General features: G+C 46.0%; 1 protein-coding gene and 2 non-coding genes across 14 annotated transcripts in view; all 3 read right to left on the reverse strand.

Moving 5' to 3' along the window:
* Positions 1 to 4,954: 4,954 nt before the first annotated feature.
* Positions 4,955 to 22,539, reverse strand: part of PUM1 (pumilio RNA binding family member 1) — a 135,557-nt gene continuing 117,972 nt past the window's right edge. For 8 of the 12 annotated variants that reach the window (XM_044237639.1, XM_044237638.1, XM_044237632.1 and 5 more), the window contains 6 exons: positions 22,377 to 22,511; positions 19,071 to 19,208; positions 16,505 to 16,630; positions 15,088 to 15,209; positions 10,133 to 10,325; positions 4,955 to 6,805 (listed from right to left, as the gene is read on the reverse strand). In XM_044237639.1, coding sequence (XP_044093574.1) covers positions 6,674 to 6,805; positions 10,133 to 10,325; positions 15,088 to 15,209; positions 16,505 to 16,630; positions 19,071 to 19,208; positions 22,377 to 22,511 — 846 coding nt within the window. In that variant the 3' untranslated portion in view covers positions 4,955 to 6,673. The remainder of the gene's footprint in view (positions 6,806 to 10,132; positions 10,326 to 15,087; positions 15,210 to 16,504; positions 16,631 to 19,070; positions 19,209 to 22,376; positions 22,512 to 22,539) is intronic. The other 4 variants (XM_044237641.1, XM_044237634.1, XM_044237637.1 and 1 more) reach the window with 1 other exon arrangement.
* Positions 9,222 to 9,306, reverse strand: LOC122901612. Its single transcript, XR_006383604.1, has one exon. It is a non-coding gene; the product is annotated as a small nucleolar RNA SNORD103/SNORD85 (small nucleolar RNA).
* LOC122901611 lies at positions 21,379 to 21,463 on the reverse strand. The gene has a single exon (XR_006383603.1). It is a non-coding gene; the product is annotated as a small nucleolar RNA SNORD103/SNORD85 (small nucleolar RNA).

Below are 22,539 nucleotides of genomic sequence, written 5' to 3' on the forward strand. Positions count from 1 at the left end.
CTAGCTGGTGGCAGCCCCAGATACCACATCCTGGAGCAGAACTGGTGGGCAGCCAAATGTGGAGGTGAACAGGCGCCCAGGACAGAAGCTCGATCCTGCTGTACTGAGAAACCTACAGAACTCTCATGAAAGAGATGGAGGCAGACACAAAGAAATTGAAAACATTCCACGCTCATGGATTGGAGGAACGAATATTGTTAAAATGTCTATGCTACCTAGAGCAATCTACCCATTCACTGCGATCCCTCTCAAACAGAAAATGGAACAAATAATCCTAAAATTTGTACGGAACCAGAAAGACCCTGAATAGCCAGAGGAATGTTGAAGAAGAAAACCAAAGCTGACGGCATCACTTGTACAGACTTCAGGCTCTATTACAAAGCCGTCGTCATCAAGACAGTGTGGTACTGGCACAAAAACAGACACGTAGATCAATGGAACAGAACACAGAGCCCAGAAATGGAACCTCAACTCTACGGCCAACTAATCTTCGACAACACAGGAAAGAATGTCCAGTGGAAAAAAGACAGTCTCTTCGACTAATAGTGTTGGGAAAATTGGACAGCCACACGCAGAAGCATGAAACTGGACCATTTCCTTACACCATGCACAAAAAAGGACTCAAAATGGATGAAAGACCTAAATGTGAGACAGGAATCCATCAAAATCCTTGAGGAGAACACAGGCAGCAACCTCCTTGACCTCAGCCACAACAACTTCTTCCTAGACACATCACCAAAGGCAAGAGAAGCAAGGGCGAAAAGGAACTATTGGGACTTCATCAAGATAAAAAGCTTTTGCACAGGGTCACCTCGGTGGCTCAGTCGTTAAGCATCTGCCTTTGGCTCAGCTCGTGATCCCAGCGTTCTGGTATTGAGCCCTCCGTCAGCCGTGTTTCTGTCAAAGAAATAAATAAAACCCTGAATTAAAAAAAAAAAAGAAAGAAAGAAAGAAATTCTAGTTCTCAAAAATACGAATTAAAGAAAAAGAAAAGCTTTTGCATAGCAAAGGAAACAGTCAACAAAACCAAAAGACAACCGACAGAATGGGAGATCTTTGCAAACAACATATCAGATAAAGGGCTAGTATCCAAAATCTATAAAGAACTTATCCAACTCAACACCTAAAGAATGAATAATCCAATCAAGAAATGGGCAGAAGACATGGACAGATACTTCTGTAAAGAAGACATCCAGTGGCCAAGAGACACTTGAAAAAGTGCTTAACAACACTTGGCATCAGGAAAATACAAATCAAAACCACAATGAGATACCATCTCACACAGGTCAGAATGGCTAAAATCAACCAGTCAGGAAATAACAGATGCTGGCAAGGATGCAGAGAAAGGGGAACCCTCCTACACTATTGGTGGGAATGCAAGCTGGTGCAGCTGCTCTGGAAAATAGTATGGAGGTTCCTCAAAAAGTTGAAAATAGAGCTACCCTATGACCCAGCAATCGCACTACTGGGTATTTACCCTAAAGATGCAAATGTAGTGATCCGAAGGGGCACCTGCTCCCGAATGTTTATAGCAGCAATGTCCACAATAGCCAATCTGTGAAAAGAGCCCAGATCTCCACCAACAGATGAAAGGATAAAGAAAATGTGGTGTTTAATACAATGGAATATTATGTAGCTATCAAAAGATGAAATCTTGACATTTGCAACAACATGGATGGAACTAGAGGGTATTATGCTGAGCGAAATAAGTCAATTTGAGAAAGACAATTATATGATCTCACTGATATGTGGAATCTGAGAAACCAGGCAGAGGATTATAGGGGAAGGGAGGAAAAAATGAAACAAGGTGAAACCAGGAAGGGAGATAAACCATCAGTGACTCTTAATCTCAGGAAACAAACTGAGGGTTGCTGGAGGGGAGGGGGTAGGAAGGATGGGGTGGCTGGGTGATGGACATTGGGGAAGGGTATGTGCTATGGTGAGTGCTGTGAATTGTGTAAGACTGATGAATCACAGACCTGTGCCCCTGAAACAAATAATACATGTTAATAATAAAAAAAAATTTAAGAATATAAGACACTAAAATGATACCACTAATTTTTTTTAAAAAGATTTTTGTTTATTTATTTGACAGACGAGATCACAAGTAGGCAGAGAGAGAGGAGGGGAAGCATGGTCCCTGCTGAGCAGAGAGCCCGATGCGGGGCTCGATCCCAGGACTCTGGGATCGTGACCTGAGCCAAAGGAAGAGGCTTAACCCACTGAGCCACCCAGGTGCCCTGATACCACTAATTTTTACAGCTAGTACTTACACAGTACTAGCTGTAGCTACTTTACACGTTTTAATGCATTTAGTCCTCACAACTACCTTACAAAGTACCCTTATGCCCATTTTACAGATGAATACCGACTGTTGCATTTGCCAGCGGCACGCAGTCTGTCCATTTTGCAGGCGTTTAGGAGCACGTAAAGGGCACAGACAGCTGAGTCAGTCAGGGAGGACTCCATGAAGTCCTTCCATGGCCCTGGAAGGAAAGTAACGTGGGCCCTGGGTAAGCCCACTTGTGTGGGAAAGGGTGGTGAGGGCCTTGCAGGCGGAACAGAGGTTACCCAACGAAGAGGTGGAAAATACGAGCATTTGTTCAGGGTGGGTACAGACTATGAGATGAGTACATATTATGTGTTATATTATTTTCTGTACCTTTGTACACCTTAGAAATAATTACTAATTAATAAAAATTAAAAATATTTTAGTCACTGTTCTGGAGAAATGACATTTTCCTTCCCTGAGTCTTTGACTTAGGCAGTATATATCTATGAAACATTTGCTGGTTGGAAGAATTAGTAAATGTTAGTTTCTCTTTAAGTGTTAGTTTTTAAATTCTAAAAAAAAAGGAGAACAGGACAGAAACTCCCTCCTGCAGAGGGAGGGGTCTGCCCCATGATGCACCAAGGAAACTAGGCTCGGGACCCCAAAAGACTTGCCTCGGATCCCAGGACTGGGGAGAGGACCTGACAGCTGGTTCACAGCAAGTGACTTTGTACGTGACGGCCAAGGTTGTCGGCTTCACCAAAGCCCATATGCGGATGCCGGAGGAGTGAAGTCAAAGGTAGAACATGGCCTGTCACCACCGTTCACGACGCTCAACTACGTGAGCTCACATACCCCCCGCAGCCGACCTTTGATACGTAGCTTCTGTGACTTCCCTCGCTTTGCACAGAAGGAAACTTGGCCTCAAGGGATGACACAGGATCAGAGGGACTGAGCCCCATGTGTGTTGGACTGAAACACGTCCCCAGGCCTTCAAGACCCAGGCTTGAACAAGGGAGGGTCATCACATCACCCACTGCGTTGCCTTGCTTGCTACCACTAAGAAACACCAAGACGAAACATTTCATAAAATGCCACAAGGAAAAGGGCAAGAGAAGGAAGCGCGGAGCGTGAACATGAAGAGCCCAGGTGGGAAGGAAGAAACCCGTCCCGTGCGCAGATGCCGGGTCCGTGCCCTGGACACGCGTCCACCAAGAGTACCAGCTCACGCAGCTCCGGCGGGGCCTCCGATCTCATGGAAGAGGGAAATGGGGGGCTCCGACGGGTCACGCTGCCGGCCTATGGCCACGAAGAGGGTGGGTGGGCACCCGGGAGAGAGAACTCCCGGCCTCCAGCTCTGGCTACTCTGCGCCCTGCCCCCGTGAGGGTCCCGCAACCAGAAGCGCTCCGCAGCCACGACTTCCCAAGGCCGGAAATGAGACCGCTGCCCCTGTATGTGTTCACGCCTTCAGTTTCCAGGGAGGAACTTCGTTTCAGATGAAGTAACACTCTCAAGCACAGTGAGTGGAGGGACCCGCCTTTGAACCTGATCCGATTCCAGAGCCATGACACCGGGGAGTCGCAAGGCGGTGACAGAGGGCGATGGCCTCTAGCATGCAGTCTCTGGTGGGCCCATGAGGACTACCAGAGAGAGGAACCTCGGGAAGGGCTGGATTTCAGCTCAGGTCCTGGGCTCAAAACCTGCCTTAGCTCCGCTTCCTTTCTCTCCCTTCATTCCCAGGACCAGGGCTCGCTAGTGACAGTCCCTTACCTGTGGGAGGGGACAGGGCAAAGTTCCTGTGACTGGCCCTGGGGCTCTGATTGCAGACATGAGGTCGTGCGGGCTCCCACCTGGCCTCCCTGGCTGAACCTATCCTGGAGCTGCCAACACCGACCAGTGTCCGTGGGGCAAAGGTGGCGAAACATGAGCGTCCCCAGACATAGGGGGCAGGCCCGCCTCTGCGAGCTAGAGCCTCCCATATTAAAACACCGCCCCCACGAGCTAGAGCCTCCCATATTAAAACACCGCCCCCAGTCTGAGGGTGATGAGCAAGATGAGCAAGCTAGGCTCCTGGGCCAGCCGGGGCCAGGGCTCCACGTGTGAACATGGCGGGGCAGGATGAGGGCAGCAGCAGCCCAAACTGAGGAAAGGGAAGGGGGCCTCGGGAGGGGAGACTGAGACAGACTGGACAGCAAGTCGGGGATGCCTTAGTGGTCGCCCACCTCCAAAGACGAGGTGCTCCAGTGCACGCCGGAGCTGGGAAACATCTGCAATTGACTGGATTCAAACCCAGACCCCAGGCTCACAAGGCAGCAAAGGCCAGAAAGAGCAAATGAAGAGCATCCAACTGGGTCCTGCCGCAGGGCACTGGTTTTTGGAGGACGCTCCCTGCGACTGATGGGCACACCCTGGGCCCAGGGAGGCAGACGCTCTGATTTTTCAATCGAAGTTGGAAATCTGGACTAACAGTCTTGTTTTTGAAAGCACTAAGCAGGCTAAAGCCAACATCTGTGGGTCAAAATGGATTCCAGAGCTATTGTTCCCCATCCCAGCCATATTCCAATCCCACCCCGCCCTCCTGCCAACAGAAACCAAAGCAGGAGAAAGGCACAAAGAAGGACAGGGCTGTCCTGGGACACTAATGTTAAGGGGGAGAGGAGGAGTTAACACAGAAGCACAAATTCAGATTCCAAAGTTCTGTATTTTTCAAAATAAAGATCACACATTGTTTAGAGACAATCTACACAAGAGTTACAAAAAATAGTTGCCCAGGCATAAGCATACACAGGTTTGTTAATTATACACATATGGTTACAAGTGTGCTTGCAAAAAAGTTCATTGGAAATATACACAAGGCTCTGGAAATGTACACCGTGTAGTGTTACAATTCTATATTCAAACAAGGAAAATTGACAGTATGTTACATTCACTTACAAGTAGACAAAATGCAAAATACAGTTCATCTTCTGTACAAAAAGGAAGGGCAATTCACACTTTACAAGGTCAGAGGGGCTCTGATTTTAAGGAAAGCTAGGGCAGGGCTGAACTTTGCACGTTCTTTTGACTGTCACAAAATAAGCAAAACATTACTTTTTTAGGATAAAAAAAAAACACTAGTGTGAACTGAATCATCTTGAATAACATTTAGAAAGGATCTTGCTACTGTGGGACTAGGTGACAAATAAAACCAAGCTATTTTTTTTCCTTTTTAAACATTTAACTAGGCTGTATAAAGAACATTTATTCCTTCAAAAGAAAAAAATTTACTTCTGGTTGAAATTACAATTTACAATATACAACACTATATGCTACGACCATAAAAGGTGTGAATATACACTGAATGCACAGGGCTGGCTAATTCTCTTTTCTTACCAAAAAACGTGTTTATGTTGATTCAAACTTCTCCACATTTACATTACAGGTATACAAATGTACAATTGTACAATCCAAAGTATGTTCGACTACTAGGGTACATTATAGATACAGATTAGACATCAAAACAAGAAAATACTACAAATTTGTATATATGCAAAGTCTACACCAAGTATACACTATATATTTATAGAAGCAAGACCAAAAGCAGAGTTGGATTTTTTTTCTCATGCTAAATAATCAGATTTTGCCTTTCAATGTTAACAGAAAAAAATCCAGTAGGCAGTAAACAAATACACCCGCCCGGCCTTGAAAGACCTCTTAGGAGCTCACATCTCCTCCTCACAAAACAGACTACACATCTCCTTCAGCATAATAGTCTCCAAAAAAGGCGATTTTTCAAAGCTTCATAAACTTAACGTCATAAACTGAAGCTTTAGCAACTCTAAAACAATTTTCATTATATATATATATATGTATATATATATATGCTTTATAAACAGTGTTAAATGCCAGTTTGGGGTCATTTAACAAAATTCAAATTTCTCAGGTTTTTTGTTTGTTTTTGTTTTTTACTAAAATGAGGAGGTGGGGAAGAGCTATTTGCAAAATTTGCCGGCAAGGCAAAATGGGTTAAAAACTTTTTCTTTTTTTTTTTTTTTTTAACTTTTTTTGTTAAACCAACCACCCTGAAAGTTTCCACACGCGTAATATAGATACAACATGAACAAAATGTGTGGCCTCCCATGTACATTGGTCACCTATGTACAAGTACCCTATACACCAGTAAAACAACAGGGCAATTAGTCAATTAAAAAAAATAATTAGTACATGTTATGTGTAATAAAATTAAACAAATTTACAAAGGCTTTTCCACTTGTGGATTTGATTCCATTTTTTGGAGGAGCGGGTAATCCTGGAGCAACCATTCACCCATTTCAGCTTCTCTGCGCGAACACTTCTGGTTGCTGGTTGGATTCGCCAGTGGGCCAGTGAGGTCAGTGGGAATGAGGGACAGGGCGACTGCCTCAGATAATACCATTAGGGGGGCCGCAGATGGGCCCTAAGTCAACGCCATTCTTCATGTAGTACTTCTCCAGCTTGGCCAGGATGTGCTTGCCGTAGGTGTACTTGCGCAGCGTGGCGATGTGGGGCCGGATCTGGGGAGGAAACACGGTGTTACTCCGGCCCGCAAGCCGGCCACGAGCTGCCAGGCACCGAAGCGTGCACACACGCCTGTGAGCCCGCCAGGCCACACCTTCCCCCCCAGTTCGGGTCAAAGCCCCGCCACTCAACAGCCACAGGGAGCGAGCTGAGTGTGTGAGGGAGGAGCCCTACTCTGTGCGGGGACACCAGGGCTCCGGAGGCAGCTGGCCACAGACCACTTCCACGTCGGTCCGTGGAGCACGTGCGTCCTCACAGGCGCCCCCACAGTCACTGTAGGGCAGCCGCTGGACGTTCTTTCGGCCCCGCTGGTCCCCTTGAGGCACCTCGGCTCCCCTCAGCAGTGGAGCAGTGCGGGTGGGGGCTGTTCTTTCTAGGCACCACAGGACCCCGTCCTCCGGTCCACAGAGGATCCTGGAGAATGACTGACAACAATAAAATGGCTAGTGGGGGCTGCCTGGGTGTCTTAGCTGGTTAAGCGGCTGCCTTCGGGATCAAGTCCCACATAAGGCTCCCAGCTCCATGGGAAGTCTGCTTCTTCCTCTGACTCCCCCTTCTCATGCTCTTGCTTTCTCTCAAAAATAAATAAAATCTTTAAAAGAAAAAATTTTTTTAAATAAATAAATAAAATGACTAGTGTGGGCCAGGTAGTGTTCACTGAAGCCCTATATGGCAGGTGTGCTCATCCCCATTCTACAGATGCACCCCAGAGGCACAGCTAGGTGGTGTGTCCAACACCAGCCAGCTATCCAGGCACAGGCCCGGAGTCCCACAGCGGTGACTCTTCTGCCCACTCCGTGCCAGTCTGGCCCCTTCCCCTTCTTGTACCCGGGTTCAGCTCACTTTCTTCTGTTCTCCAGCCCCTGGGTGGGTCCCCATGGAGCACCCTAGACACAAGAGGGGCTTCCTCCCTGGAGCCCCCTTCTCTGCCGGGAGGCTCACGCAGCTTTCACCAGGCCCGGGCTGGGGCGTGGAGCGCGCCGCCCCACGTTTCCACCAACAGCGGAGGACAGTGCATACCAGCCTGCTCCCCACCCGGACGCGCAAATACACACTCAAACACACTGGCCACCTACACCAGGGCACGTGGCCCCACTGAGAGCTCCACGCAGGCCACAATTTCTGTCTAGTCGGTCAGGTCCTCAAAGCAAGGAAGTCCCAAGTAGCTCTAGAAACCAACTGCTGCACCACAGGACACAGGCCCACAGCAGCTACCACGTTCTCACCTACAAGCCCGCGTGGGGAACCGGTAACAGCCCTGGGTCCAATTCCGAGCTGTGTGGCCCACAGCACTCGCCTCACAGCTCTGTAAAAAGAACGTGTGATAATGCTATGCTACTATCTGGGGGGTAGTGAGGACGACAGACATCGCCGGTGTCTCTGGCATCAGAATGTGAAGTTCAGGACCCCCTGGCTTTTTGGTGGCCCTCCTTTTAGAAACACTAATGACATTTACGTTCAATTCTTTCACCTCTCTGTCCCCGGGACTGGTGACTGCTAAACCCAGCCACTGAAGTCTGATCCTTCTCCTTTCCCAGACAAGACGCTAATGACCCTCAGGCTCATGCACGTGCACCACTGTTCAACTCCACTTTTTACTTATTTGGTGGGAGACGGAAGGAAATCAACCTGCCCCCCGTCTCTTCTTGTTGGAAAGGACACTGCCAGGCAGCGAAAGCTGGAAAACTCAGGTTTTGGGGCCTGTGGGACTCTTGACTTCCTCTTTCAACTCCCTCCATCAGCCAACTGCTAAGCCCTGTTCTGTCCACTTGTCTTTAGTCCCAAAGCCACTACCCACCTCCTGGCTTTAAAGCCGCCCATCCGGCTTCCTCGCTGCCTCCTCTCCTGCTGCCTGCCCTACTCTAGGTTAGTCATCAGCCAGGACAATCACATGAAACACAAATGTGACCTGGCCTCGCAAGCCCGCCCCCACCCAGGGAACAGGCCTGACCTCTCCAGATACATAGTCTTGTCTCCTGCTCCTAAGCCTTCATGTTCCATGTTCCCTCTGCCTGGAAGGGTTCAGGGCTTTATTCAAATGTCACTCTCTGGGGGAGCCTCTCCCACATTAGCAGAGAGCCGGACACATCCTGCACGGCCCAGCCCCACACCTCCACAGCACGACTGCGGCTCTCCGTGTGGGGTGCTGTCGTCCCTCGGACGCCGGAGCCCTGCTGAGAGGAGGGCTCACTCCGAGTCTGCACGTGCGCACTTGTCAAAGGCAGGACTGAATGCACGGACAGGCTTAAAACTTCTGTAGGACTCCAGGATGGGCTCTGCCCTCCCCAGCGTCTTGACACGTGCATCTGCGAGCCTCACCGCTGGAAGGACTCCGGACTCCCCCAGCCTTCAGGGGCCACTGCCAACACCACTGCGGTGCTGTGTTTTGAACTGGAGGCGGTGGGGGCCTCGTCTGGCTCAGAACTTGAGTCCATAACAAAGATTCTCATTACCGAACTTTGTTCTCAGTGAGGGCAAGCGGCTCATCATCGCCAGACCGTGCCCAACACCTCCCCTGAGAAGGGCAGAGGGAGTCCAGAGCCCCAACGCCGAGGGTTCAGGTCGGGAGCAGCTGGGGCTCGCGGTGCTGCCTGGCACAACACAGTGGCACGTGCCTGCCCGTGTGTGTTTTGTTTCCCAAGCCCAGGGGGCTGCGTGGGAGGGAGGCTGGCTGGACCGGCCCTGCGACTGTTCCAGAAGCCATGGGTGGCTTCAGGTGCATTCGGTGTCCGGCTGGTGTCGGCCCCACACACGGCACCTAACAGCTCGGATCTCTGTCTCTCCTCCTCACTCCCCCTCAGCCTGGACTTCCCCTCCCGCAGAGCCTCCCGAGAAGCCTCGAGCACGTGCTCTCACGGGCTCACCAGCGCCTTCCACGGCTCTTCCCCACAGTGCTCTGTGGGCAGGGACCAATTTCATCATGTCCGTGCTGGTGCCTGGCACAGAGCAGGAACCAGGCCAGGCACTGGGCAGACACACTCTCAGTGCAAGGTGGTAGAATGAATGAGAGAAAAGGAAGGCAAGCAGGCTGATTTGTTGGACTGAGAAGCTGGTCTCCTAGGAGCAGAAAACTATGCCTTGTGGACCACGGAGGGAAATACCTCACAAGGATGGGAGTTTCAGACTCTTTCACACTAGTGAGCTACTGAAACATGAGGAGAGTGGCCACTGTAGATAAAAGGAAACAGGAGCACAGCATGAGACCTAGCCCAGTGACAAACGCCACAAAAAGCAGCAAGCTGTCTACTTTTATTTGCATTTCAGAAATGTCAAGAACCTCAGGCCTTATAGACTTTGAGTGAGATCTGCCCACCCTGGCCTACCTTATGCATGACAATCTTCCGCTGGGCTGGCTCGGCCACATCGATCATCTTCTGGACCACGTAGTTGGCATACTGGTCCTTCATCATGGTGTATAAGGCACTGTGGGGACCGTCATTCATGGTGCATACCTCATCGATAAGCACAGCGCGCTCCGTACGGGAGGCATGAGTGACACACTTCTCCACAACATTGCTGTAAGAAGACAAATCCAGGGACAACTCTTAGAACAAAGACCTTGCTGGGCTGTGTCTGTCTGGCCTCTGTCCTAACTCAGTCAGCACCACAAGAGAGCCTGACATTTTGGGAAGATCTGATTCTATGAGTCTCCCCCTCTGTCATCTGTGGCTGCCAGCGTGAACGGTGGCTGAGACCAGGTCTCAAGGGACTAGCAGACCCAACCTTCTCACAGCTGAGGGAACAGCCCAGGTAAGTGAAGCGACTCACATACAAGGCTCTCGTCTGCTTAGTAAGTTGCACTTGTTAAGGATTATAATTTCAACAACCAACCAAAACCCACAAATCCTCTCCTTTCTGAGTGTACAGAGGTCGGGAACAAGCCTCCCTTACGTTGCTATCTCTAGTGCCAACCACAGAGCGGGACACCCGGAGAGAAGGCCCTGCACACTTAGTCAAGGAAGGTGTGCGCGGGAACCACAGCGCTCATTTCGACAGCCTCCTGCTACGTCTTCAGAGTCTAAGAACAAGAGCCACCCTATAGGTCTGCCAGCATCTCTGAACCCGGCACAGTTCTGTCCTCTTGGGAAAGGAAAACACGAATTGGCTATACTAAATGCGGGGGGGGGGGGGGGGAGACAGAAGGGGCGATTAAATTACACACGCCTGTGCTAATGGGTATTTGCCATCTCGGAGTGATTAAAAACCAATACTACTATGCATCTGTGGCTCTGTGGGTACAAGGAAGTTGTGTGATGTCAAAGAACAATACGTATTATTTGTATTTGTATCACTGGAGTCAATATCCGGCAGAGAGGACATCTGGGTCACAGAACTCTCACAGAGAAAAAGAACTTAAGAGTCCAGACCTAGCTAATGCAGGAAGCTCTTTCCTCTGTGACAGTCCTTAAATATGGCCGTTTAGCATAATCTCATAACCTGGAAGTAATTACTTTCTAGGGCAACCTACCGTATGGGCGAATGGCTCTTTGAAATACTCTTCTTTATATACTGAAGCAAAACATCCTCTCCCCTAAAATTTCACCCATTCGACTTAATTTTGCTCTCAGGGACTGAAAAAGGACACATATGCCTACTTCGTGAGTACCTTAGGGCAGGGACTCTGTCTTACTCCTTCCAGAGCCCAGCCCTCTGGATATCTGAATAGTCCAGTAACTATCACCAGAGTAAGTCCCTAATCTGCAAGTTCTTACACGGTAAGAGGATGCTGTTCCACAGAGCTCTTGGTATTAGCTCATTGTGCACAGTGAGCTTTTATTTGGAAAACAAAATTCTCCGGGCGCCTGGGTGGCTCAGTTGGTTGAGCGTCCGGCTCTCGGTTTCAGATCAGGCTGTGATCTCAGGGTTGTGGGATTGGGCCCTGCCCTCGGCACGTGGAGTCAGCTTGGGATTCTCTGCTTCTCCCCATCCCCGTTATGTGCAAGCTTTCTCTTGGTCTCTCAAATAAATAGATCAGAAAGAAAAAAAATTCTCAAGCTAAAATGTTAAGAACTACCATCCTATTGATCACTTCTTCAACCTTTCTTAAGATACAGTGTCTGGAGCACCTGGGTGGCTCAGTCATTAAGCCTCTGCCTCCAGCTCGGGTCATGATCCCAGGGTCCTATTCAGGGGGAAGTCTGCTTCTCCCCCTCCCACTCCCCCTGCTTGTGTTCTCTCACTGTCTTTATCAAATACATAAAATCTTTAAAAAAAAAAAAAAAAGCGTGCGAACGAGCAATACACAGTGTCAAGTCTGGTGAACTGATCATCAAGTCTAATTAAGCCAACAGCCTCCTCTCCTTTGAAACAGCATCACAGAGAAACTTCTTTGGCCCACCTTTCTTCTACAGCACTATGCTACTACAGTACAGTACTACAGTACTGCTCTAGTGTGAGCTCAAAGTATGGCACTTTGGAAATTATCTCCTAATAGCCACCAACTCCTCCCTCAGCCGAAAAGGGACTTAAGATATTACTGATCCCGCTTAGAGAGCACAAAGCCTGTCATGATCTCCAAATGCTCAGGCAAAGAATTCAGCAGTTTTCAGGACTGCTTAGCTGGATCATACCTTCATCCAGTCCAGGCCTGCCTCCCCTACAAATTGGTCGGGATTAGAACAGGATACTCATTCTTCTGGGTAGAGGACTCAATCCTCAACACTGACCTGTCTTCCAAGAAAGCAAGCAGGTAACTCAGCTACCACCATGGGATCCCACTTGGCCAAAGACTTCCACCTTAATACATGATCAAGTGTTGCGTCTTTAAAGTTTATTCTAGGCATTCTGAAACTACAGTTCCCAGCCCATTTGTGGGTGGTGAGATCAACTTAGTGATTTGTGACCAGCTTTTTCTTTAAAAAAAAAAAAAAAAAAAAAAAAACAGAACAGTAGGTATTAGAATTAATCATGGACAACACAGTTTCAGCTATACGTGTATGCGTGTGCCTGCGTGTGCAAAATCAATGAAACTTTAACTTTTTATTCTGGGTCACCATCAAAACTGTAGGAAAGTCACTAATCTATTTTATTTCTACTTATCTCAAGTGTATCAGCTCTTTCTTGTGTTATCTCTAATCTGTTGTTGTTAAGGCCACACGGTGAATTCTATCTCAGAGGACTTATTTTTCTAGTCCAGAATTTCCATTTTGTTCTTTTTATACCAACGCTTCTAATTCTCTACTAACATCTTTTCATTCATTACGATTGTTATCTTCCTTTACATCTTTCACTATAATTAAAACAGGTGCTTTAAAATCATTCTCTACTAATTCCAACATCGGGGTGGTCTGGAACTAGTTGGGAGCTGTGTCTTTCTTTTTCTGTTTCTTCTTTTTTTTCTTGACTATATGTCTGATCACATTTTTCTGATTTCTATACAATGAATGATATGCAGGAGAAACGGAGTTCTGTTACGTCCCCTCAAGGATATTACTCTCCCCATTCCTTTATTTAGTGCAGTAAGTTGGCTGAACTGGAACGGCAAGCTTCTCCCACACAAGAGGGATCTCAGTTCAGTTCTTTAAGCCTTCGCTGGCCTGCCTCAAGTTTGTGCCATGCAAATGTGGGTCAGGAGTCAAGCAGATATTTGGGAAATTAAATGTGGGCCTTCCCCTCCCTGGTTCTCTTACTTTCTGGAATTTCTGTCCTGTCACTCTGTCACTCTCATTGCCACAGCTGCCCCTAACTCTGTCTTCTGGGGACACTGGAGATTTTTAAATCCAACTTTAGAAGCCCAGAGCAGAACAGAACTGCCTACTGGCTAAAAGCCAATTAAAACTGGGAAATTTCCTTAAAAAAAAAAAAAAAAAAACTGGGAAATTTCCTGATTATTATAGTCAACAATACTGTATCACAAAACATCGTTAAGAGACTAGATCTTGAAGGTGTTCTCAACACACACACAAAAAATTATATGACATGATAAAGGTGTTAGCTAATGCTACTGCAGTAATCATACTGCAGTATATGAATGTATCAAACCAACACATCATGTATGTCAAACTTACATAATAATAACATAATTACACAATTACATAATTGACAAACTTATCTGTCAATTATATCTCGATACAATGCAATACAAAAAAGAAAAATCTAAAGGGGAAGGGGGGGAGGAACAGGGAGATTTCCCCAGTGCAATTATGTCCTTCCAAATATCAATAAGCCTCCCCTCCCCTCCCCCAAACCCTTCTGGTATCTACCTGTTCTTGGCCACTCTCTTAAACGGCTTAATGCCTTCAGGAAGATTTTTGGCATTTTGTCCACAATTTATAGTCGTTATCTGTGGGAGGATTAGGCCCAAAGCAGCTACTCAGTCATTACCAGACCACACACAAGTCTATTGTAATATTAATTAATACTTATACCTAAGAGTGAGATATTAAATACAATGAGAAAAAAAAAGTAAATAGAAGGTAAGTGACCCAAGGAAGAATTCTAAGAGATTCTGCCCCTAAGTCCCTGGTCCTGCCAAATGTTAAAAAAAAAAAAAAGAAAAGAAAGAAAGAAAGAAAAAGGCAATACAAGATCACAGAGACCCTGAAATGGTTAGGATACTGAGACACTGGATCAAAGAGTGTCTCTTCTCTTCCCATGCAGCAGTGTTATAAAATTACAAAACTCAGAGACAAGCAATTTAAAAAGATCAAGACTGTAGAGTCATACCTGCTTGACAGTGTATCCTAAAAAACAAAGAAAAATATTCCCAAAATACAAACTACTATACTACGTACTGTAGGATACACACATTCCACTTAGACCATACCACTAATCCCTTGGGAGGGCCATCAATTTCTCCTCCAACCACTGTTAATTATAAGTCACCTAACACATTTTTCACAATCTGGGGATAACTAGCCCATTTTATTCTTGACCTCACACAGTATGAAGACTGGAAAAGAGACTCTAAGAATACTGTTTATGTAGATACAGTATATGCTGCCTCTTAATTTTGGCACCAGAGAGGAAACTGAGTAAAGAACATTTCACAATTCTGAAAAAATAAGTTAATAAAATGTCTAGTTCACCAGAGTGTAAGATTTAAGTTCTTTAGAAACATAATGCTCAGATTTCACAGTGGAGTGAGGAGACATTAAGGGATCTGCTTTATTTTATACTTTATAATAGAACCATTGGACTTTTTAAGCTGTGTATACCTGGAGAAAAAGAAACATGTAAAAAAAGAAGAGAATGAAAATTCACTGCTTCTCTCTAGCCTTGAAATACTATTTTATCGTCTTCTCTGGAAAATGGAGTCCATGTGATTCAAAGCACACACCTTGCAAATTTGTGTTGACTCAATACAAGTACATTGCCTCGGATTTCTGCTACAATTTTACTTTTATCTTCAGGACGACCATGCTCCAATACATGCTGGATTACGTAATTTCCATATTGATCCTGTTCGAGAAACAACAGAAAAAAATTTATGTAAAAGTAAGTTCTGTGAATTACCTAAATCCTTACATCTAATCACCACCTACCTTCCTTCCTACAGCACCACTAGTTTACCTGAATAATAACGAACACTTAAGAACTTTAAAAAATGAATAGGGAGTGACAAATTTTTCCTTATCATTACAAAAGAGGAATATTTACCAGATGATGGACTATTTCTCTACATATTTATGCCCAAAGGTCCTATTTAAGTTCTTCCTTTATTAGCTACTAGGCCCAAAAGAGTAGGCCTCCTCTCGTTTAAAAACAAAACAAAACTAGGGTGCCTGGGTGGCTAAGATGACTGGACGACTGCTTTTGGCTCAGGTCATGATCCTGGAATCCGAGGGTCGAATCCCGCATTGGGCTCCAAGCTCCATGGGGAGTCTGCTTCTCCCTCTGACCTTCTCCCCTCTCATGCTCTCTCTCAAATAAATAGAATCTTAAAACAAAAAAAAAAAGAAAGAAAGAAAGAACAAAGAAAGGAAGGCATAGCTGGGAATAAAGAGCTATTTTTCTCTCAAACAGAAGTTTACCTCTAAGAAAAATGGGAAACAGTGTTTATGTCCAACAAAACAGACAATACCTAATTAAATAACATCACAAGCATACGATAGATATATTCACTCATCTAAGGTTAAAAGTACTGGAGAGAATAAACATACAAATTTATACTTTTAAAAACAAGTGCAAAGCCCAAATGTGTTTGCTTCTGGATGGCAGGATTACAGATGATTTCTTTTGTTCTTACTTTCTGTGCTTCCAATTTTTTTCCACAATGAGGATGTAATACATTTATAACCTCACACCTCCCACCAAAACAAACAACAAACTCCCAACAAAAGTGCTGCTTCAGTACAATACTACACTTAGAAAGTGTTCTCTTGGTTATTGTGATGGCGGAGAAATGTTTAATGGCAAAAGAAAAGAAACTACCAAAGCTAAAAAGAAGCCACCTAATCCACTTAGTTCAGTTGCAATGATGAAGCTGAGACCAAGAGAGGTTAAATGGCCTGTCCATGGCAGAAGGCTGGCAGGCAGTGCCCTCCACTCCAAGGCCAGGGCTCTCTTCTTCAACCATATTCAAAAAGCACAAACCAGGACAGTATAAATGAGAACCTGCCCCAAAGCCAATGGGCATCTTAAACACATTAACATTAACTCTTCTGGAACGGATACCTGTGCTGAGAAAACACACAAGGTCTGGGCCTGCACGAGCCCACAGGTGTTTGCAGTTACTCTACTGGCAACTCCACTACCTGCACAAGCTGCTCTGTGTGCTGGTGAAGCTCCTCTAAGACAGGGAGTGTCTGCTCAGGGAGACAGTGCTCCAGGATCCTCTGAATCACTCGGCAGCCGTAAGGGTGCGTGGACAAAGCAAATACCTAGGACAGACAACACAAACAACAAAGCCAAGAATGACAGTTGCCACTTTCGATGCCTCGGCGTCGTTCATATCCATTATTCCGTTAATCTTCCCAAAGACAGAGAGAAAGTGAGTGATGAGTATTCCCAGCATCTGGAAGAGAGCTCTGCAGCTCCCCGAGGTTTCTCCAGTGTGCCTGCCACCGCACAGACAATAACTGACAAAGCCAGGACAGTATGTTCCAGTCTAACTCAGAAGGCCAAATTACAAATGTGGCACATTCGAGTTCTCGCTACAAATAATGAGGTGTGTGTGTAAACCCATTTCATAACTATCCTAGGAATTTAGAGATGTACATAAATTCAGAGCTGAAAAGGACTTTTCCAAGAAGCCTAGAACGGACAGAGAATTAATCGAAGTCACAAAACACACACTTTGTTAAGAGTCCACGGTGTCAAAAAACAGGGTTAAAAAGAGAAAAAGGGCTGGGATCAAATCCTAAATGCTTTCACTTGATGACATTGCAAATCTTCTAAATTTAATTAGGGTGTTTTCCAGCAATAAGTAATAAAAGCTTCTTCCTCTTTTCTTGGGTCTGGAGGAGATAAGAACACAGGCTTCAGCTCTGGACCACCCACTCTCAATTCTGGCATTCCTAGCGAGAATGACATGGAGTAACCTGCACTCAAGTCTGTCATTAAGAATAATCACAGGGGGCACCTGGATGGGTGATTTGGTTGAGCATCTGACTCTTGGTTTCAGCCCAGGTCATGATCTCGTGGATCTGCTTGAGGATTCTCTCCCTCTGCCCTTCCCACGTGTGCTTACTTGCTCTCTATCTCAAATTAATAAATAAATCTTAAAAAAAAAAAGAATAATCACAGGAATAATAAGAACAGTAACAAGAGCTCACACTTACTAGATACTGGCCAAGTGTCAGCGCATTAAGTGCTTTTCATGTGGTTTTTAATGCATAGCTGTATGTGTACAACTGTGTTAACTTCCACAGTATAAAGTACGGTCCTGCTCTGTTTTATAAAAATGTTAAAAACTGGGGCGCCTGGGTGGCTCAGTCACTAAGCGTCTGCCTTCGGCTCAGGTCATGATCCCCAGGGCCTTGGGATAGAGCCCAGCACCGGGATCCCTGCTCAGTGGGAAGCCTGCTTACCCCTCTCCTACTCCTTCTGCTTGTGTTCCCTCCCTCACTGTCTGTCTCTGTCAAATAAACAAAATCTTTAAAGAATTTTTTTTTTAAATGCTAAAAACTCACAGTCTATAATGAATTAACTTATTTCACTCAACATTATGTTTGAAGTATTTACTTCTACTGTGGAGCTTCTGCTGGGCAAGTACCTGATTTGTTACTTTAATATTCGTCTAACCCTGTGCTGACAGACATCCAGATCATTCAGTCTTTCCTAGGAGAATAAGGCTGCTTTCAATATGTCGAAGTTATGTCTCCTAGTATCCACCTAGGCTAGGAATGCCTGGTCGCAGGAAATACGTGTGCTGAACTTTGAAGGATGTCGCAAAATAATTTTCCAAATGGCTGTGCTAATGTCTATTCCCACTAACAGTGATCAGATCCCACAGTTTTGCAAGGACACAGCGGCCGACCAGCAGGGGAACAGTGGTCTATTACCTGTACCCTTATTCTGCATCTTCCTGATTACTAATGGAATCATTCTGTCTTCTGTCTACTGGCAATTTGTGTTTCTTTTTGTCTGTTAGTGCTTGTGGTCATTTTTGCACTAATTTGTATGGTAGTCTTTGATTATAGGAGTTGATTATACATTTGTTATTAATTCTTCAGCAATTTCATCTTGAAAATATTCTCTCCCTTTTGGCAGCTTAGTCCTTTTACTTTCCTTGTTGTCTATTTTGATAAATGTTAAGGCCTTATTTTTAAAGTAAACAGATCTACTCTTTTTTCATTAACTCAGAAAACCCAAACAACCCCCCAGTTAACCCCTTCAATCTCCTTACCGCTGCCATAACTGAGCAAACCCCAAAGACTAAACAACTCTAAAATCCCATTTCAGTTTCAGCTTAGTGGTACACATGACTGCACGTGAAAATCTGCTTGGTATTTACCATGTCTCCCCTTTTAAAAACAAAAACAAAAAACAATTTCACGGACCCAAGAAGGAGGTGTGTGTTTTACTCTTTGTTCCACGTAGCTCAGGAGGGTGTGAATATGATGTTTCAGGTTAGAGAAATTAATAATAACAGCCAATTAAGGGGCAATTCTGGAAAAATGATGTAAGAAAATATCAGCTCTACCTGGAAGCTGGTGCTAAGGGAACAGAGGCTCTTATGACATACAGGTAAACAGGACAAACGAGAGGCTATCTCTGGTGGTGTGGCCACGTGGGGACACCCCCCTAATGCTACCTTCTTCTCTGGGCGTAGAGACACCCAAACACTTGTTTCCTTTGTTTCTTTCTTAAGTCACTTACCTGCCCCTTAAATGCATCAATGATAAACTGCAAAGACTGGGGCTGCACACATTCGATGCATTTCTGAACCACATGATTACCATTCTGGTCTTTCACACACTTCAGGACGTGGCCATCTAGCTCCCGAACCATCTCGTTCTATTAGAAGACAAGGAAAGAAAAGCACCACCAGAATCATAGCAAGCCGAACACCCGGACAATGAACAGTCTTCTTATCCAACACAAAGCACTAGGCAGGGAATCTATGATGATGAAGTAGAACCACATAGTTGTGGCACCATGACAATAACACAGCAGCTCCAAATGAGGACAGCAGTGTTTCCATGGATTAGCAAACTTCCTGTAACAGCAACCTGGGTTTTAAAAAAGTTCTCTAACTTGCAAAAAACCTCAGAGACTTTTTCAAAATGCAGACATCTGTAGAAAGGAATCTGTATGATATACACGGTACTAGAGAAGTTCACATATAATTTATCATGTTCTTAACATGACAACCCTGTAAAGTACATGTTACTAATAATGAGAAGAGTTGATCTATAGCTAACTATAGGCTAGACATATCTGTAAGTGCTTAATGTGTTATGACTCAGTGAATCCTCGTTAACAATCCTATGACCTGGACACTACTATAGATGAGGAAACCAAGGCACAAATTCTTTGACTTGCTAAAATCACAGACCTATACTGCCAAGATGCAAAACCAAGTGATCTGGTACCTGTGTGGCAAAGTAATGTGGGTGAGGAAAGCACCTGTCAGTCAGCTATGTATTATCCTGCGCATACCCTCCACATACATGTATGAGGGAGGTGACAGAGACTGAGAGAGGGAGTAAGTAACCAGTGCGGCCAAGAATGCAGATAGCCACTGACCCAGGTCTGGAACTCCAACGTGATCTTTCCACCAGGCCAGTGACAGCTAGGACAGCAGGGACAATACTGCCTGGGAATACAGAAGACCAGACATGGAGCTGGCCAAGTGCATGAGGCTTGTGCATTTATTCAGGGAATACAGGAAAAGACCAGACACTGGTGCTGTGGGAGTGCGAGACTCACCGTGCGAGTGTGCAAGCAGGGGAAGAGTGGAGATGACAAGGGTATAGGACAAGAGACGTGGAGATTTTCACTGAATCCCTTCCTTGATGCGGAATATCCGCACCATGGCTGGGCTCTGGCACCTGCTGCCCAATCTCTTTGCTGTATCCCATCCCTGTCTATTCGCTCCCTTGTACTGAATTATGTATTTATGGAAGAAACTACAAGCCACTCCACAATGGTGACATTCATGAGAAGAACGTCTTAAACCTCTGAGATGTGGACTATGACAAAGCAACTAAGAGATTATCCCATTAAAGAAATTCAGGATTACAATACCAGGGACTAAAAAAGCTGAAGGCAACAAACTCAGGAAAGTTTCCTAAAGCAATTAATCAAATGTCAGGAAAACATTTATTCTGGAAATATAATTATGGTACTGTTAAGTGGAGAATGCAGAATATATAAACAGAAAGACTGGAACATTTTTAATCAAAATAAAGGGGAGGTGGCTTCCTTGCGTATGTTCTGGAGCCCAAAGAGGTTAAAAATCCCACTGGAGAGGAGTTAATTTCACTGAAAATAATAAACTTCCATCTAGAAAACAGTAAAATACCCATAACAGGAAGAATCATACCAGGCCCCGAACAAGGTAGACAAAGAAACCAGACCAGGAAAAAATACACAGGAATGTTGGATAGAAAAGCACACCTCAGGGTGAGAGAAAGGAAGTGAAAAACTACTACAGCGCAGCCGTCTAATCAGAAAAGACCAAACAGTAAAATCTGAAAAAAATGGAGACTAAATCAACAATTTAAGACAGAGGCAAAGACTGAGAGAAACTAATATTTCTCTTGCTTTTCTGAGCAAGTAAGCATTATAGTCAAAAAAAAGAGGAAGAAACTTCCATGTTCAAAAGAAACGAGAAAATCTAAGAGGAAAAAATTCAACTGCGAAGTTTTCATCCATGAAAAATCCATGGAAAATGAAAACAGATAATGATCTGAGCCTTAGGGAAGAAGAGCAGCGGCTCTGGCCGTGCTCCTGACTCCTCACGTGGTGCTGGTGTCGCCACGCCGGGCCGCTGTGCTGCCAGTGCGGAGCGCCGATGAACCCCGCGGTCTCGAAACACGCTGCCCTCCCCAGCGTCTTGACACGCGCATCTGCGAGCCTCACCGCTGGAAGGACTCTGGACTCTGGACTCCCCCAGCCTTCAGGGGCCACTGCCAACACCACTGTGGTGCTGTGTTTTGAACTGGAGGCGGTGGGGGCCTCGTCTGGCTCAGAACTTGAGTCCATAACAAAGATTCTCATTACCGAACTTTGTTCTCAGTGAGGGCAAGCGGTTCATCATCGCCAGACCGTGCCCAACACCTCCCCTGAGAAGGGCAGAGGGAGTCCAGAGCCCCAACGCCGAGGGTTCAGGTCGGGAGCAGCTGGGGCTCGCGGTGCTGCCTGGCACAACACAGTGGCACGTGCCTGCCCGTGTGTGTTTTGTTTCCCAAGCCCAGGGAGCTGCGTGGGAGGGAGGCTGGCTGGACCGGCCCTGCGACTGTTCCAGAAGCCATGGGTGTCCGGCTGGTGTCGGCCCCACACACGGCACCTAACAGCTCAGATCTCTGTCTCTCCTCCTCACTCCCCCTCAGCCTGGACTTCCCCTCCCGCAGAGCCTCCCGAGAAGCCTCGAGCACGTGCTCTCACGGGCTCACCAGCGCCTTCCACGGCTCTTCCCCACACAGTGCTCTGTGGGCAGAGACCAATCTTCGTGCTGGCCCAGAGTGGGCACCAGGCACAGAGTGGGCACCAGAGTGCCTGGCCCAGAGTGGGCACCGGGCCAGGCACAGGGCACTCTCTCGGTGCAAGGTGGTGGAATGAATAAGGAAGAAGTGGAGGAAAATTATAAGTGGGCGAGATCACCTAAGTTTGATTTGTAGGAGTGGTCAGGTCTAGCATTTCAACCTGCTTTAATTCTTGTCATACAAAACACCCACCTGTAAAATTGTACTTACTAGACTGGCCAATGAGAAAAGTGTTTGAAATCAACAGCATTAACATAAGACACTCGATCTACTGTAAATTTACACACTTAATTGCACAGTTGATGCGTGCCATGCACAGAAAGGCAGACACAAGCACCCCCCCCAAAAATACAAAAACAAAAAAACAAAAACACCACCATACAAGAAAACTAAAGACTGACAAATTTACAGGGTTCACTACATGTGCCATGGAGAAACATCGAACACCAAGAGAAAAGTTAAAGGGGAAACTTACAATTACCTGCTGGTCTGAGGGAATAAATTCAAGAGCTTTCTGGATAACACGGCAGCCATACATCTGCAGTGCCAGTGACAGGACGTGGCCTCGAATGCGTTCTGCCAAAGCCAGCTTCTGTTCAAGGCTGCCAAACTAGACACAGTGTGTGGGTGAATACCAT

Source organism: Neovison vison, chromosome 2 (assembly GCF_020171115.1).
Source record: "Neovison vison isolate M4711 chromosome 2, ASM_NN_V1, whole genome shotgun sequence".
NCBI classification, from domain to species: domain Eukaryota; kingdom Metazoa; phylum Chordata; class Mammalia; order Carnivora; family Mustelidae; genus Neogale; species Neogale vison.